The sequence below is a fragment of the Diplodia corticola genome (genome assembly GCF_001883845.1).
Source record: "Diplodia corticola strain CBS 112549 chromosome Unknown scaffold22, whole genome shotgun sequence".
NCBI lineage: Eukaryota > Fungi > Ascomycota > Dothideomycetes > Botryosphaeriales > Botryosphaeriaceae > Diplodia > Diplodia corticola.
In genome coordinates, this window is record NW_017971501.1 from 332,241 (window position 1) to 349,056 (window position 16,816).

The 16,816-nt window shown below is 57.9% G+C and overlaps 5 protein-coding genes across 5 annotated transcripts; 1 reads left to right on the plus strand and 4 right to left on the minus strand.

The window, feature by feature from the left end:
* Window positions 1–585: 585 nt before the first annotated feature.
* On the minus strand, window positions 586–3,230 carry BKCO1_22000103 (choline kinase; the record flags this gene model as incomplete). Its single annotated transcript, XM_020272765.1, has 4 exons — window positions 586–1,305; window positions 1,359–1,502; window positions 1,563–2,079; window positions 2,131–3,230. 4 exons carry the CDS (start codon window positions 3,228–3,230, stop codon window positions 586–588), a joined length of 2,481 nt encoding a protein of 826 aa, XP_020130827.1.
* Window positions 3,231–5,221: 1,991 nt separating this feature from the next.
* Window positions 5,222–6,496, minus strand: BKCO1_22000104 (mis12 domain-containing protein; the record flags this gene model as incomplete). Its single annotated transcript, XM_020272766.1, has 3 exons — window positions 5,222–5,971; window positions 6,031–6,360; window positions 6,434–6,496. The coding sequence occupies 3 exons, from the start codon at window positions 6,494–6,496 to the stop codon at window positions 5,222–5,224; spliced, it is 1,143 nt and encodes a 380-aa protein (XP_020130830.1).
* Window positions 6,497–7,235: 739 nt separating this feature from the next.
* BKCO1_22000105 (protein kinase) lies at window positions 7,236–9,514 on the minus strand (the record flags this gene model as incomplete). The annotated part of the gene is made up of 6 exons (XM_020272767.1): window positions 7,236–7,463; window positions 7,520–7,607; window positions 7,668–8,130; window positions 8,189–8,536; window positions 8,590–8,668; window positions 8,720–9,514. 6 exons carry the CDS (start codon window positions 9,512–9,514, stop codon window positions 7,236–7,238), a joined length of 2,001 nt encoding a protein of 666 aa, XP_020130829.1.
* A 2,997-nt stretch (window positions 9,515–12,511) lies between these two features.
* Window positions 12,512–14,625, minus strand: BKCO1_22000106 (class iii; the record flags this gene model as incomplete). The annotated part of the gene is made up of 5 exons (XM_020272768.1): window positions 12,512–12,681; window positions 12,734–12,812; window positions 12,865–13,317; window positions 13,761–14,107; window positions 14,283–14,625. 5 exons carry the CDS (start codon window positions 14,623–14,625, stop codon window positions 12,512–12,514), a joined length of 1,392 nt encoding a protein of 463 aa, XP_020130832.1.
* A 1,185-nt stretch (window positions 14,626–15,810) lies between these two features.
* Window positions 15,811–16,688, plus strand: BKCO1_22000107 (signal recognition particle protein; the record flags this gene model as incomplete). The annotated part of the gene is made up of 2 exons (XM_020272769.1): window positions 15,811–16,306; window positions 16,375–16,688. The coding sequence occupies 2 exons, from the start codon at window positions 15,811–15,813 to the stop codon at window positions 16,686–16,688; spliced, it is 810 nt and encodes a 269-aa protein (XP_020130831.1).
* Window positions 16,689–16,816: the final 128 nt, after the last annotated feature.

The following is a 16,816-nucleotide window of genomic DNA, read 5'->3' on the forward strand; positions in this document are numbered from 1 at the left end:
GGCAACCCCGGTCGGTTGGCTGGCCGTCTATGAATTAATGATCTATTGGTAAAGTGTACAAAACTACTTGTATGGAAAGGGGTTTCATTCGTCCGCTAAGGAAATGGTATTAGCAAAGTAAGAGCAAGCCAATATCCCCAATATCAGAGCGCTTTTCGAATCACAGACGTGGAAACTGAATAAGATAGAGAACGTGCCGGCTTTAAAAGGGTAAAGAAGCAATAACAGGGCGCTAGAAGCAGAGTTACCCTCAAATGAGAGGCTGCTGCTCAGGGCGGGATTCAGCCTGAAGCCTACGTCTCTGGTCGTCCTACACTTTAGCGAGATGGACTGTCTACCCAGGCCTAAAGCATTAATTCAGGATGCCATGTGAATTTTCATACTATATATTGTTTCTATTCATAGCTCGTTGCTAACACTTTCTCCAGCCCTGGCCACTACCCGTTTCTCCTGCTCCACTTACATCCATCCCTCCCTTAGGCAGCCCAGCAGCTAGAAGCATAGCTTGAAGACCAACTACCTTATGCCTGTTGCCGTACTCGCCTCGAGTGCAGTACCATAGTGTTTCTAAGCTCGCATCCCTTGCTAATACTCCACAATCTTGAGCCTCTTCCTCACCTCCTCAGGCAGTTCATCCTCCTTAATGATGCCCAGCTTCACCGCATCACCCCAGAAGAACATGGCGCGATCGTTTGCGTATCCTAGATAGTCGAATTCTTCCTCACCCTCGGCTGCACCCGACGAGCTGTTCGCATCGCCTACATCTGCAGCCTCCTCCGCCTCCGCGGAAGGCGGGTCCGTCATGCCCACACCTTGATCTCCCTGCGGGGTCATATAGGATTGCTCCCCTTCCTTGATATCAGAGGCGCTGGGCCCAGCGTTTCTGTTCGCAGCCGTATTCTTCTTCATTTCATCGTCGAAGTCGGGGAGGCCAGAGACCTTGGCTTGCACAATTCCCCACGCGACCCATTGTGCGGAGTTGGCAAGACGCCAGATTTGCGTTTCGGCCATGAGGCGTTTGATTTCCTTCTCGAGTTCGGCCTCTTCACGCTCCTCTTGTTCTTCGAGTTGCTGTGGTGGAGCACGGGAATCGAGCATGAAGGCTGAGATGGAGGAGCTGTGGGCCAGTGTCGGGGGGCGGACGTTGCTAGATGCGATGGAAGAGTCACTGCTCTGAGAAGGCTGGAAGGGACGGTGAGTGACGTAAGAGCGGATGAAGCGGTGTTGCTCTGCAGGTGTTGGGTATGCATTGGTGTTGACGGCGTGAGGAGCCTTCTCGTCGTGGTAGTTGTAGCACCACTCAGTCTGCTGCATGTCAGTGCAAATATTGAGAATGTATGTACAATCATGCCACTTACGAAATGATTGGCGAACTCCAACCCAGGTGTGTTTGCGTTCGCGTACTCAAAATCGATCACAATAAGCTGTTTGTGCTCGTTGGCAGGAAGGAGAAGAGGCGAGTCTCCTGGGGGCATGAGTCGAAGAATGTTTCCATATTGTGTCTGTCATCGTATAGTCAGCGTCCGTTCCCATAGAGTTCCGGTTCATGATTAGACACTTACATCGTTGTGGGCGAAAACCAGCCGCTCATTGAGATGCTTGCATCCTCCGTACTTTTCCTTCAACCATGTCCGGTACTTCTCCACCGTCTGGCGGAACATCTCCCACGGAACGCCGCATACAAATCCAAGCTCGGCCAATGAGCCAATATCTTGAGTTGTCTCTGAGCCCTTCAAAACTTCTGCATCGAGCCATTTTGAGATATACTCGCAGCGATCAACCCATTTGTCCCAGTTCTTCCAGATGAACGGACCATCGTCGCGCTCCTGCGGGAGGAGGTCAATACCCTCGTGTAGCTCACGCATGCGCTTGGCGATCTGAACTGAAGTCTCCGGGTTGCGGAGGTCCCTAGGAGTAAGCGTGCGAGCGTGGAAGAACTCCTCAAAGCGACCGTTAGAAAAGGTTCCGAGCAGACGAGGACCAATTTTCTTGCGAGCAAGCCTACGCAAGATCTGCAGTTCAGATTCACGGTCAATCAGATGTTCGACCTGAGGGCCGTAGATTCGGAGCAGCAGCTTCCTGTAGCGGCAGTCAGCGCACGTACATTTCCGGAGACAGGGCTAAACTTACGGAGGAGGATTGCGAGGACGGGGATGGATGTCTCCGTCTTCTCCTTCCCGAGGAGGAAGATCCTTTGGAGGCGAGACGACGTAGACAGCATTAGTAAGAGCGCCGCTAAGCCTCTCGACCTCGATGTCGCTGCTCCTGTCCATGGGGACTCGCCGCCATCCCTTCAAGCGCAGGGTGTGTGCAAGGCGAACAATCTCGTACTTGAACGTCGCCCAGGCCTGCTTCTCCTTGGCCTTCCTCGTTCCGGGAGTCAATTGATCATCAATGTCAACCTCGTCAACACCACCACCAGAATAGGCAAGAGTGCGGCTGTTGTCAAGGACAACGTCACAGCTGGGCACAAGTACATCGCCATCGTGGTACTCAGTATCAGACGAGCCGGCCGTCGACTGGCGTCTCAGCTTGCGGCTGATGCGGTGCGGCACCTTGCGTCCTTCGTGGCCGACGACAGACAAGCCCTTCTCAATAATCTGTTCAAGTGCGTCCAAGGCGGCCGAGCCTTCAGACGCGTCCGAAGGCCGGCGCACCTCATTTTCGGCTGTGTCGGCAGACTCGCTCGGCGCTTTCTCCTGGGCGCTAGGCATTGTAGGCTCCGGACGAGGCTCACGCTTGGCTGCCTTGCGAGCTGCTCTTCTTGCTTTTTCTTCCTTTAGCCACGCACTAACCTGGGCCACCAGAGGTTGGATATGGTGATTGTGGCCGCGGTGGCCTGGATTAGCGCTGTCCTCAGCAAGGATTTCTGACAGGGCACTTTCTGCAACGCTCTGGCTGGACGAGACGTTGCGATCGACCAGAGGGCGGCCCGAGAGGCGCTTGCCAATCTTGATGCGATGCTGCTGTTTTGAGGGAGTGCGCTCGAGCGTGCAGGCGCCATCGTCATCCATGTCCTTCGAGTGGGCTTCGATGGTCGGCGAGACTTGCGGAGCAGCAATGGTGACAACTGGTCGAATGTTAATACGGGCTATCCTGTCTCGCAGCTGCAGGAAAAAGGCCATGTTTGCGAGGGGCAGAAGTGCTGGCAAGAAGGCAAAGCTGCGCGAAGTGGGAAGCGACCGGTTGAGGGCAATTTCTCTGTTGAAATTGAGGAGTAGAGCTGTCATGTGTACTTTTCGAGACGCGCCGCCACACAGATAAACCAAGATAAGCGTGCCTTCCCCAATGGTGTCGCGCGGCCACCCGCGCTCCATCCTCTTTCAACAGCGTTCCCGGCATCAGAAACACCCTCTCAGAGAAGCCGCAGCGCACTGCTCTAAAGCGGCGCCCCGACGCAGCTGATCCATAAAAGACCCGCATGAAGCTTGTATGCTTCGGCTACCAGCCACGCGGGGGAAGGGGAAGCAAGCCACGGCCCGTCACCGCTCAACAATTTCACGGAGAAGGGTTGAACTTAAATTACAGAAGCAGCACAGCGGGGGGGGGGGGGAAGTGGGCCGGATTGAAGAAAGAAGTCGCGCAACTCACCTTTCGAAGCCGGGCTCCGCGTCGCCGTGCTGGGACCAACACCACCATTGCCAGCGCCGCCCTCTGGAGGCTTCAGTGCGCTGTCATTGGCCTGCTTTGCGGGCTCGGATGACATGGCTGCCTGCTTTTAGCACGGTAGATCGGGCAACGAAGGCGGCGAAGGGTGTGCTTGTCACGGCCGACGATCCTGGCTCTGGCAGGCGGCAACGCGTGGGAGGCGACAAGGGCCACACAGACGGACAGCTGGCGGACGGAGGCGACGAGACGGACGGGCTGGGGGAGGGGACAGCTCGCTCGAGTGGAAGATGGCGCGCCTAGACTGGGCTCGGGGTGACTGGTCGTCCGCACGTGAATGGCCGGCGGTGTGAGCGTGCGCAGGCTTCGCCGGGTGGGTTGAGAAATGGTCTGCGAGGCACAGCAAAGGACGAGGACAGCGGCGGTCTTCGGATAAAGGGGAGCAGCGCAGCTAGGTAGGGATCAAAGAGCTTGGTGTATGCTATGGAAACAGGCGTTATCTTTTCGCGGGCACTAGCGCTACACGCTGCCCGCCCGCGAGCGCGCCGCAGCCCAGCGCCGCCCGTGCCCGGCCTGCAGGGACGTCCTCCACTCACGCACCGCACCCATGCATGCATTATGACGCCGCCTCCCGCCCCAGGCCGGAATCTTGGTCTCGCTCGGTGATCATCCGGTTCCCAATCCGGCAATTCCCGGCCTCTGAGCAAGCATGCGAAAACCGACCAACGAGTTGCTGCTTGTTTTCCCCGCGGCGCGCGCACCCGCCACCTGTGGAGAGGACCGGCTTTGGCTCGACTTCATCTCGGCGCGCCTCGCCTACTGGCTTTCCCTACGGCTACGACCCACCACCAGCAATCTGCGAGCGCTGAACTAGACCCAAGACGGCTACCGCCCGTGGGCACCTTGCAAGAGGGTCTTTCTTGCCGCTGAGATCAGACAATCCAGACCACGTGTCGCAATCATGACCGCGATCCCAGCTGTTCCTGGGATGCGTGACATTGATGAACCAGCAATAGGAACAAAACTTGCTCCAGCTATGCGTCAGGCCACGTCTCGCAGGCGAAAAAGGGTTGCCTGCAGACTAGCGCGTAAATCCTTCCACTCTAAGCCCACCTTGCAATGGGACGCAAGTTAAGCCCTACCGCACCCAAAATCCTACCAGTGGACACTTTGATATTATTGCTGCACTATTCGCTACTACTCGTTTCGGTGGACCAAACCATCCGGAACAAGCCGTCATGGGATTTTGATGTCGCGTCCAAACATCGGCTCCAGGTGCTCTTATACACCTGCAGCAGTCTCTCTCCAAAGTGCATGCAAAGTCATCTTCGTCCATAATTCCAACCGGATGTCAATTCGTATGAGTCTTTGATTGCCTAAAAGGTATCAACGCCTCGTTCCCGTGTGGACCGTATATGAAGGTTTACCTGTAAGATCCTTCCGCTCATGTGGGTATCATTTGATGCCAAACGCCAAAAAAAAAAAAAAAGACCAAAGAAACACCCTACTCAATGCAAGCACGCGCTCCTCTACCGAATGAAGAGCGTCGAGTGAAATATGAAAAGCGTCGAGTGAAATCGAGCCCCTGAAAGCCATGCATCCTTCCTTTTCCGCGCTACTCTTCCATATGTTCGCCATTACCCCCCTCTCTCACCTTCTTCTCTCCAACCAACCCAGCCACCGCCTCCATACCCCTCACCTCCTCGGGCAGCATCCTCCTCCCCAGACCCTCGGAACCACCCTCACCGTTGCTAACATCCATACCCCTCCTCTCCATAATCCTCTTCGTCTGCTTCTCCACATACTCGCTCCGCTGGCGCGCGAGCTCCGATCCCGGGCCCGCCCCACCCGGCTCGCCCAGCGCCGCGATCCTCGGCCGCAGGTACTGCAGGACCAGCCGCAGCGCCGGGAGCTGGCTCAGCGCGAACGCCGTGTTCTGCCGCAGCGGCTCGTGCTTGGGCAGCGCCGCAGAGCCGTCGGTCGGGAGCGCCATGTCCAAGCTCCGCGCCGCCGGCGCCGAGGCCAGGAAGGCGAGCGAAGGGCTCTGGGGCGCTGGCGGCGCGGCCGCCGCCGCTGCGCCTGCGCCTGCGCCGTCGCCGGCGGTGGCGGTGGCGGGGGGCTGAGGCGACGAGGACACGGGCTCGGCTTTGGCGGCTCTTGGGTCGTTGTTGCCTCCTCCCAGCAGGCCGCGCAGCTGCGTCAGCAGCGCGTCGTTGCGTGCTCGTTCCGCGAGGAGGGCGGAGTGGAGTTTGTTGGTTTCTTGGACTTTGCGGCGCAAAGCCTGGACGGATTCGGGGGTCGGCAGCGGGGTCGGCAGCGGGGTCGGGGAGGAGGAGGTGGTCGAGGTATACGGGAGTTGAAGGCCCTGCCGTGGATATAGGTGTGAGCTGTATCATCCAAAGCGAGCAGCGACGATCAATGTACCTGATAATGCGCCAGCCTAACCCACGGCACCAGATCCTCCGGCACGGTGAGCACGTTCCTCAGCAAATAAATCTCCAGCTTGTCAAAGTTCTTGTCGACCGTGGCCTCCAACAGCGTCTCTAGTTGGTGTACGCCCTCCTCAATCTCTCTCCTCGCTTCCGGGTAGAGCGGGTTCCCTTCATCATCCGTGTCTGGGATTGTGTTCTCCGCCGCCGCTCTGGCAGCGAAGCCGAGACGCGACGGTGGTGTCTCGAGCAAGCCGGCCTCGACCGCGTCGACTGCGCGATTGACTAGCTCATTGATCATGTTTATTATCTGGTCAATGAGGGTCTTGCGCCGAAAGTCAGCATTGGGCTTGTTTTGACCGTGATTCTGTACGCAGCGGCGCATTCGGAGGTCTTACGAGAGGCGTGTAGCGAAAATGCTCGGTGAGAAGCGAGGTCTCGATCTGCTTCGCCTGCGCCATCTTGGACTTCGTGCTGCCGGGGCAGAGACGTGACGGGGTTGGGGGCACAAGGCGTGCTGGACTTGGTGTTGCACTCGAGTGTTTACCCGCCGCCCGCGCGCGACGCCCGCGCAGGTCTGCGCCCGTGTCTGCGCCAAGGCCGTTCACCGCCCGGGAACCCCCATCGCCCTCACTTTGCAGGGAATCTCCGCAGATCTCAGACCACCAGTCAATCATCCGCACCCGGTGACGCATGTCAGGTGCTGCAGTGCACATCGTGATGGAGGCGCACGAAACTCGATCGTGCACGAGATTATCTATGGATACAACAGACCTCCGCGGATCCGAATCAATCGCCTCCCCCGCAATGCCTGTCCGTGGATGCTTTAGCGCCTTCGCTTCCCGTCCCATCTAAGATCCCTTCAAAAACCGGTCCCTGAACCCAAGGCACGCCGGAGATTAGACGCGCTCTCGATATTTTCGAGGGCGTACTGTATGTGGATATAACCAGCTCCCTTTGTGTCTGAACGCAGAAAGTTATGCAAAGAAAAAATGAAACCCTGCCACGAAATCCATATGAAACTCCGGAGCCGACCATGTTAGCCCGCCCATGCTCCTTTCATGAAGAAAAAAGGTCGTCATTGTGGTATCGTCGAAGCCTTCAACCGAGTCTGAAGCCTTCGACTGAATCTGAAAGAGCTTGCACAAGAGAAAATTTTGTGTCGAGACGTCGTGTGATGCGACCATACGCAAGAGCTGGTCACCGGTACCCGTTCTCCGTCGCCTGCCTAGCCTTCTCGGCCTTCGCCCGCTCCTGCTTCTTTCGGATCTTGAGTGCCTCAGTGCCATCGTCCTCGATCCTCTGGGTGAACCAGGGGTGGTTGAGAGCCTCCTTGGCCGAGATGCGCTTCGATGGGTCATACACAAATATCCTCTTTAGCAGGTCGAGAAAGTGCATGTTGAACTCGGTGTGAGGCGGGATTGTCTCCTGCACGGCTGATGTTAGAGACGGTCGGAACTAAGAGAAAGGCGAGGACTAATTACCTGCAGCCGCTTCATGGCCTTGACATACTTCCGAGAAGCCTTGGGCGTATCCGTGTTGGGATAGTCGAGCTTCTGGCCCTTGAAGTACCTGTTGTCCGAGTCTTAGTAATTGTGCATCTCAAAACTGGCTAGCAGGTGAGGGACTTACTGTGAAGCGGGGTTGCGGGACTGTCCCCTGTCCTTAGCCAGGACCTGCCTGATCAAGTGCTTATCCAACTTGCCACCACAAACAGCCTCCATCATCGCGAGATGCTCCAGATTGTCATGAGTCTGGAAAAGAGCATCCCCGGTGAAAAACTCAACCAAAATACAGCCGATACTCCAAATGTCGCACGGGTAACTCCATCCAAGGTTGAGAATAATCTCAGGTGCGCGGTAGTGACGGGTTGAAACCACAGAAGAGTGATATTCGTCGTCGAAAGTGGCTGAGCCAAAATCGATCAGGCGAATCTCGGGATTCAACAAGACCTTCCTGTGGCGAGCCGAACGAGCAGTCGCGGTAGATGATGACGGTATTGTTCGGTTGTACGTGAAGGTCTGGTATGCATTGTTGACGAGCAGGATATTCTCCGGCTTCAAATCGGTGTGAATGAGGTGTAAGTCGTGAAGAACTATGTTGCATTAGCGCGAGAAGTATCACAAAAAGCAAAGGGGGGGGGATCAACTTACAAGCAACGCTGGTAAGAAGTTGATGCGCAAAAGTTTGGATGTGGGTACTGGGGAAAGGCACAAATTGGTTCGACTTGAGGAAGTCAAATACACTCTGGCCGTACAGGTCTGTGACAATGCAGATGTGGTTTCGGAAATCGAAGCAGTCGCGCAGGTGGATGCACTTATTGCGGTTGTGCGGGTCGTTCGAGGCAAGCGTCGACAGGACTCTAAGCTCGATGCGAGATGCATCGCGATATTTTTGAACCGATCGGATGACCTTGATGGCGACCTTGTTGCCCTTTTTCTTGTCGAAAGCCTCGACGACCTTGCCGAAAGTGCCCTGCCCGAGCAACTTCACTATTTGGTCTGCGACCATTAGTATTATTGATATAGTAACGGAATGAGAACAAAGCACTTACACTTCTCGGTGATGTCTGCGTCGGGATGGACGACATAGTGACCATCTTCGTCATCCACCTTCTCGTTGGGGCGGTACTTCTGTAATACGTCAGCGGGCGCTCGCGGGCAAAGAGGCCAAGAGCAACTCACATCAGGAACGACCTTGACGTAGACATCCTTGGCCTTGATGGGAGGCTGCTTGGGCGGGATGTAGCTGGTCCAGTGCTCCTGTTGCTGTTCGGTCTCTCGTCGCTTGGCTTCTTTGGCCTCATCCAGCGTCGTTCTGCGCGTTGTGCGCTTCCGCTTCTGGCCGACCGCAGCATCCTCCAGCTGAGCGGCATATGCTCCATTGCTAATCGTCGATCCGAGCGATGTCGACGCAGTAGTGTGTATGGCGGAGGCGGTGCGGTCGGTGGAGATGGTGTGGTTCGAAGGCGTGCCGGGGTACATGGGCGTCTCGGTGGTGGAGTATGACGTGTTTTGGTGGTAGACGGGATCGTAGGCGGTCGAGGTCGCAGTCTTGCGCTTCTTGTCTGCATGGCGATCGGCAGCGACTGCGGCGACAGCCCTGGAAGTGGGTGGCGCCTGGGGCTCCGGACTGTCGTCATCAATCACGATGACCTCTTTGGGAATGCCGTTCTTGTAGAACTCGCCCCAGTCGGGCTTGTTGGTCCGCCTGCGGGAGGGCATGCTGGGCAATTGCTGCTGGTCGGCGGCGTAGTGGGTGGGGTACGACTCCGGTTGTTGCGGCTGGCGGGCGTTGACCGTGGCCGTCCTTCGCAGATCCTGGCTGGGGTAGGCGTTGTTGTAGTGCGAGTTGGTCAGACGCGACGAGCCATTTACATGCTGCGACACCTGGGGCTGCCACGACTGATGATGTGGTGGATAGTACTGGTGGTGCTGGTGAGGAGGGAGAGCCGCGGTCGCTGTCGAAGGGGTCGACATGGCCAGGCGGGTGCGAGGACCGAAGTCGTGGAGCGTGACGAGGACGGGGACGGCAGCCGAAGCGGAACTGAGAAAAAGGCGTTCGCCGAGCTAGAGGGTGCACCAGTCAACGCAGCGGCGAGAGGGCGCGGCGGCGGACGGGAGTGTCGAGGCTGCAGCCAGCGCGCAGCGGGAGCGAAAATGCGCCTTTGCTACGCAGGCCGCCCGGTCGGAGGTGGAAGAGGCAGTGACGGGGAAACGGCGGGAAATGACGGACGAGGCGGGTGGGATCTGGCACTGAATGCTCTTCAGCGAGGGCCGAGGGCGTCAGAGCATGATCCAGAGGCCAGGCGGCGGTGTGCGGACGAGGCAGCGCGGTGGTGGGCTTGCTTTGGAGCGAGCGATATTGAGGTCAGAGCCGGCGACTGGGCACGATGGAGGCACAGAGTGAGGTGGACTCGGTGCGGGTTAGCGCGAATTGCACTCCTCTTTTGCAGGCATGCGCGCTGATTCGCAGCTGGCCAGAAATGCCTGGCCGGCGCAGGCGGACGTGCGTTGCTTTGGTAATTCGATCACTGGGCCATGGACCTGCGGTCCATCACTCCGTTCGCAAAAGCGCCGTCACCCACGCGCTGCGGTGGCGCAAGCGATCATGCACTGTTGAGGACGCGCCGCGGGCCGCACGCCTGCGCCCTCACAGCCCTGCACCACAAGAAGGGCCGTCGTCTTCGCCCGTCGTCGCCCACCGTCCCAGGGCGTGCGATGGAGCTCTCCGGCCAGCTGCGCCGCGCACGCATTGTGTGCTGGGGCCGGGCCCGCGCAGGCTGGGCCGGCGGATTGGGATGGAGGCCGCTGCGTGCTCAGACTGCCGCCCCAAGCGTCGCCGGAACGCCCACGGCTCCATCCAGCCTCGCTTGAAGCTTCTCCGCGCTCGCTCTCGCCCTGCACCCTCGCCGCTGGCAGCTGACGGCTGACCAGCTCCAGCGCACTGCAGCCGGGTGCCTGTCTCACTCGCTCCCGCGCCAGGCACCGCGCCGCCCACGGCAGCAGCCCACAGCAGCCCACAGCCGCCCACAGCAGCCGCGCTGCCGCCCGCCCTGCGCTCGACGTCGAGCACCGAAATGACGCGGGACGCTTTGGGCCTCAGCGGCACGCCGACGGTTTGGAGGCCGCGCAAAAGCCGCCCGCCCGCGTCACAGGAGATCTCCTGAAACGTGAGATTGAGTCTTCGCGCGCCCGTCGTCGGCGTCGCACAGCCCGCAGCCGCCAGCGCCTACGTCGTCGGCGCGCTCGGATCACGTGCAGGGCCGCCGCCAACGCCCTCCTAGCCGGTAGGGCTCTAAATAAGGAATTCGCCCCAGCCCTGATCGCCTGCAGCAATCCGTGGGCATTCCTCAATTTCAAGAAGATACGAAGCTGCGTGCTGCGTGCTGCGTGCTGGCCTTGTGTCGCGGCGGGCAATCCCCCACAGCCGGCCGGTTGCTGGTTGCGTCTGGCGCGGCATCAGCTGTGGCGAGGGTGGTGTCGCCGTGCGCCAGGGCTGGCCGGTGGCCGGGGGCGTCTCCTCTTTTCTTCAGCCACCGACGACAAAAGAAACGACCCGCGACCCGCGACCCTGACCACCTTTCTGCCCGTGTCGCTGAGTTGTACGCAGCCGCATCAATCGCCCAACACGCGCTCCGCTGGCTTCGTCTGCCAGGGGCTGCGCATTCCCATGCCCCGCCGCATCCGCCGTGCCGGGCCCGAGTCGAGTCCCCGAGTCGCTAGTGCGCCAGCCGCCGCCGAAGGCCGGCCTGAAGCTCCCGGAAATCAAGCCAATCTTTAAAAGGGCGCGGCCACACGGCGGGCGCGACGGGTGCGGGTGCCCCTAACTCTGGCCGACGCGGGCGAGCCTCCTACCCACCGCCAGCTTTGAAGCTTGGCTTTTTTAACGTGCACCAGGAAGCGAAACGCGCCGCCAAGCGAAGCAGATCGCTCTCACTCCTAATAATGTCGAACGAGACAAAGCAGCAACATCGGCCTGGGGATCCGCGCGCGCGTGCCTGTGCGGAAGCAGGGGCTGTCGGCGAGGAGGCCTCGAATGTTACTCGGAGAGAGACCTTGTACTTTAATTCAACACTGCTGACGTCGAACGCAAGGGGCCTGCCTGATGAGCCCGTGAGCCCCGTCGCCAGCCAATTCGGATCGCCCCATTGCTCTGCTCGTCCACGGCACTTCACATTGCAGCGCCCAACTACATTCCGTAGGAGAACGTTGCCTTCCTGACCTCTTGAGGGCCGTGAGGATCGCCAAGCCAACAGCGACGGTGGCGTGATGATCACAAGGACTTACCAAGACTGCAGTTGGCGTTCTAGCCTGCCTGCGAGCGCGAGCGTTGGTCTTGGTGTAGTCTAGCACTTCACGACGGCTGGCGTCTGAGACAGTCGACATTGTGAAGTAGCGGATCTGGCCCAAGTCCCCAATGCTATTTGCCTACTTGCTACGACAGTGGGCCTGTCGTGATACCCGTCGACGTTACTGTCCACCGGTATCTGTCCATCTCACATCCGTCGGATATTTGCACTTGCAGTTCGTGTGCGATGATCCTCGCGGTTGGATGGTGTAGCGCCACCTGCTCGCAACGGCCGTCTCCTTCCAACCAGGAAGGTCGTCATGCAGAGTCATCTGCTGCGCAATGCATTCCCCGCTCTATGCCGATCAGCATCCTCGTTGTACAGTGGGTGACAAATGAAACCGACCTACGGCGATCCTTCATGTGGGCAGTTGAAGCAAGTATCTAAGTTCAAACGACGTTTCTTCGTCAGCAGCTGAAGTAGATATCCGGACGTAGATGTAAGTATTAAAACAACACAAATGCATCCAGATATAGGATTCCACTGCCCATGTAGGTGAGTCAATTTCCTTCGTCACCACTGTCGTTGCTGTTTCGCATCAAAAAGCGCAGGCACTGCATTCTCACTTCTTCTTCTACGCTCCCTACACGATCAATCCAATGCGACCTTCCCGATTTTGAGAGCCTTAGAGCTCCGCAAAAAATTCAGTGATTACCCCAGTCGTTAGGTCCACGATTTTCTCCACGTCAGCCCTTGTGACGTTATACGCGGGGGCTATCAACACGTGGTCGCCAGATTTGCCGTCCGCCGTGCCGGTGCCTGGGTAAATTGAGATGCTGTATTTAGGTTCCATTCCTGGGAAGGCCGTTAGTTTCTGTCCGCAGAACCAGTGTATCATGCAACGAACCTTTTTCATGGACGCCCATTGCCACTCCGATCCTCGGGTCGAAAGGCTCCTTCGTGGCCTTATCCTTCACGAATTCGATCTGATCTTAGTGTTAGCTATTGGCCTGCATCGGGTAGTCAATCCGCACTTACGCCCCAAAAGAGCCCACGCCCTCTGATGTTACCGACGTTCGGGTGGTTCTCCAGCCTCTGCTTGAGCAGCACCTCCAGATATTTGCCCATGTTCCTGACATTCTCGCACAGCTTATCTTCCCGAATGATTCGCTGAACCTGCGCCGCAGCGGCACAAGCCATGGGGTGGCCCTGGTACGTCTGGCCGTGAGAGAAGCTTCCGGTACCCTTCTGCAGTACATCTACCACGCGGCGGTTGATGAGCACACCCGCGATGGGGGCGTAACCGCCACCTAGGCCTTTACCGATAGTCTGAATGTCAGGAACCACGTCCTCCTGCTGCCAGGCGTGCAGTGTGCCGGTACGGCCCATGCCGCTCATGATCTCATCCATGATGAGTAGCGCCCCATACTTGTCGCAGACGGCCTTGATGGCCTTGAAATAACCGGGCACGGCAGGCACGCAACCAAGCGCCTGTAGAAGTTTGCGTCAGTAATCTGCCCATGATGCAGTGATGCGTCTGTTGGTGGGGAAAGGCTTTTTTGGTTGTGGCGTTGGTGGCTGCGCTTGGATTTTTCCTTCGTGAGATGAATGGCCTGGGAATGCGGACGATAGTTGGTGTTACTCAATCAAGTGATTGATACCCGCTTAAAAAATAAGAAAATGAAAGAAAGAGGGAGAGAGACAAAGCTTTCAGAGAATGGGTAGCGCTTTGCTGGAGTTCTTGATCTTCCACACACGCGATGATCGCTGGTTTCCGAAAAAAGGAAAGAAAAGCCTGCATTTGTGGATTAAACTCACATGTGGTACAACCCTTTTAAAGGTCGCTGGCTCTTCTTTCAATGATATGAAAGGTGTATTTTTGAGAAAATATGCAGGGGAATCAGAGGAGGAGACGATGGAAGTTCAAAACTTACCGCACCAACAACAGGCTCCGCGACGAAAGCGCAGACAGCCTCAGGGCCAACGCGCTGGAACTCTTCATCCAACTCGTTTGATAATCTAGCAACGTACTCTTGGTCGCTCTCGCCGTCCATCTTGCCTCGGTACGCATTGCAAGCAGAGACCCGAGAAACGTTTTCTAGCAGCAGAGGCTCAAACATGGCTCTTCTGCCGACGTGCCCACCCAAGGACAAGGACCCAAGCGTTGTACCGTGGTACGACTCTTTCCTGGCAATGAACTTGGTACGTTGGGGCTGGGGAGGCGAGACCTCCAAATGGTACTGCCGGGCGAGCTTCATTGCTGCTTCAATGGACTCGGACCCTGTGTTGTTTGTCAGCGGTCTCTTTCAAAAGCATGTGATTCTCTTGAAGTTGCGGTGCGCAAGTGTGATGCATTTTCGCCTCTTGTATCTACACTAGTCTTTTTTTTTGGTTTTTTTTTTTGTTGTAAATCGGCAAGCCATTGATACAGAGAGAAACGCAAACAGTCAACATACCTGAACTGAGAATGAAGGCTTTCGCCATTGCTCCCTTTGTTCCCGCGACCAATTCCTGGCCCAGGTCTTCAGCAGCAGACGTGCTAAAGAATAGCGAATGGCAATAAGCAGCCTCGTCCATTTGCCGCATTATGGCATCTTGGACGCGCTTGTCTCCATGGCCCAAGCATGATACAGCGGCGCCGCCGGTAGCATCCAGAATTTTCTGGCCATTGGATAGCGTGAGATAGTTCCCCAACGCCCCAACGACCTTGAGAGGGAGGTAGTTCAGGCTGCGATGGAGGATGCCAGAGGCCTTCGCAGCCTCGGCATCTTTATGGGCGGACCGAGAAGCGGGCAACATGGTGAAACACGTATTGCAACCAAGATTGGGTTGACACAAGAGTTAAGATGGCGCCGGATGTTGCAAGCAAAATGAGACCAAGTGACGGTCTGGCGAGCTGATGATGGTGCAGTGTCGGCCGTGGTGGGGGTACGGAGGCTTCTTATACACCCCAGCTTATCTGAAGCACCTCGCTCTCCCCACTCTAACAAACGGCTATTGAGGGGATGTTTGCTCGAAACGGCAACTCGGGACGCTGGCGACCAGTGAGTCAGACGATTCGGCATGCCGAACACACATGGACCGGCCGTCGGACCGGCCGGCAACGGTAGGGCTTAGTGCGTTCAACGGCGCACCCAAGTCTTGAGAAAGCCCACCAACGATACTAAGACAAGTATCATGAGTAGTAGGCATTCCATGCCGTTGTTTCAAATTGAAAACATCATCCAGTACGACGATCAGCGACCTGGCTAGGCTTTTCCGCTGGCGAAGCTCGTGGCCAGCAAGCTCGAGGAATGGGCTACTCGCCAGCCCGTCTCTAGCACTCCCAACAGTACACTTAGCACTATCGCGTACGACCCCTTTGGACCAAGTTATCGAGCCCCAGTCCCCGCACCAGCACCCGCGTGTGATGTCATGTCCGGCGACTCAGAATGATGACGACTTCATGCACGCCCCGCTCAACGGCCTGAGACCCCATGGTTCGGCATGCCGAAGATCGGTAAAGCCGGCACTCCTGACGCCAGTGAGCTGCAGGCAGATCTGCCCGGCGACCCTATGTAACAGTACCGGGGCGTGTCCAGTGCTTTTCGAGCGCGCACGGGCAAATATTGGATTTGCAGGCTGCTTGTGCTCACGACGTCAGACCGCCTCGAGCCCTCTCGACCGCCGCTGCCAGGACCGGCCTGATATTCGAAGTCCCGAACGCATTGCGATCAACAAGCGGACGAGACGCGGAGACAGGAAGCGATATCGGTGCCCGTGCACGCACGTGGTTCACCCCGGCCGGAGACGGCGGGCAGCCGAGCGCCGGATCAACTCAGCCGCCGCCGCCCGAAGGCGGTCAGCAGCGTGGGGAAGGCCAGCTGTGGCCCAAGTGAACATCATCCGCCAAAACAATCTCCGTCCACGCCCGCCTACGGACTCCTGCAGCGACACCACCAGCCCAATTGCTCGTGTCGAGGCCCAAGAGCCCGTTGGCGCATCATGGCACACCACGCCCGCATCGAGGAGGTCTCCGACAGCGAGCCCGAGGACATGGACCCCTCCGATTTCGACCCGCAAGCCTTCGCCCGCAGCATGATGGGTCCCGCCGGCGTTGGTGGCCCCGCGGGGCCTTCCGGCTTCGATCCTCAGCTGCAGCCGCAATCGCCCTTCGCCGGCGCCAACAGCAACCCCAACGCCGCCGCCCAGCGTGCCGCCCAGGCCGAGATGCAGGAGAAGTCGAAGAGCTGGCAATGCATCTACCCCGTCTACTTCGACGCCTCGCGCACGCACGCCGAGGGCCGCCGCGTTAGTAAAGAGCTGGCCGTGCCGAACCCTCTGGCGCGCGAGCTGGTGGATGCTGTTGCCGCGCTGGGCCTGACCCAGGTTGTGTTCGAGCCGGGCAAGACGCACCCCAAGGATTGGAGTAACCCGGGTAGAGTGAGGGTGTTGATCAAGAAGGAGGGCGGCGTCCCGGTCCACCCCAATGTCAAGAACAGTAAGCTTTTCCCGCCTTTCTGTGTTTCCCCATCTTTGCTATGCCTGGAGACTGACCATCATGCCCAGAGCACCACCTGTATAACCTCGTCGCTGCCTACCTCAAGGAACACCCGACGACTGAAGACTCGCCCATGCGCCTACGCATCGCTGGTGTACCACCGCCCAAGGAGCTCAAGCCACCAGCCGTGCCCCGCGGATGGAAGATCAACCCCATCGTACCGCTGCACTCCCCTGCCCTCAGCGGCGGCGGAGTTAGCGAGAACATGTTTAAGGACATGATGGCCGAGATGCAAGGCGAGATGCCTGGTTCGGGAAATGCCAGCGACAGCGCTGCTGGTGGGAAAAAGAACAAGAAGGACAAGAAGAAGGGCAAGGCTTGAGCGGGAAAACCGTCTCGCGACGATCAAGACCTTCCTTCACCCACAATGCAGCTCTGTGGAAATTGCACGTGCCGGAGAGGGGAAAGGAAAGGGAGTGGGCTGTTTCCTTGAGTACCGTGGTGCTGTGG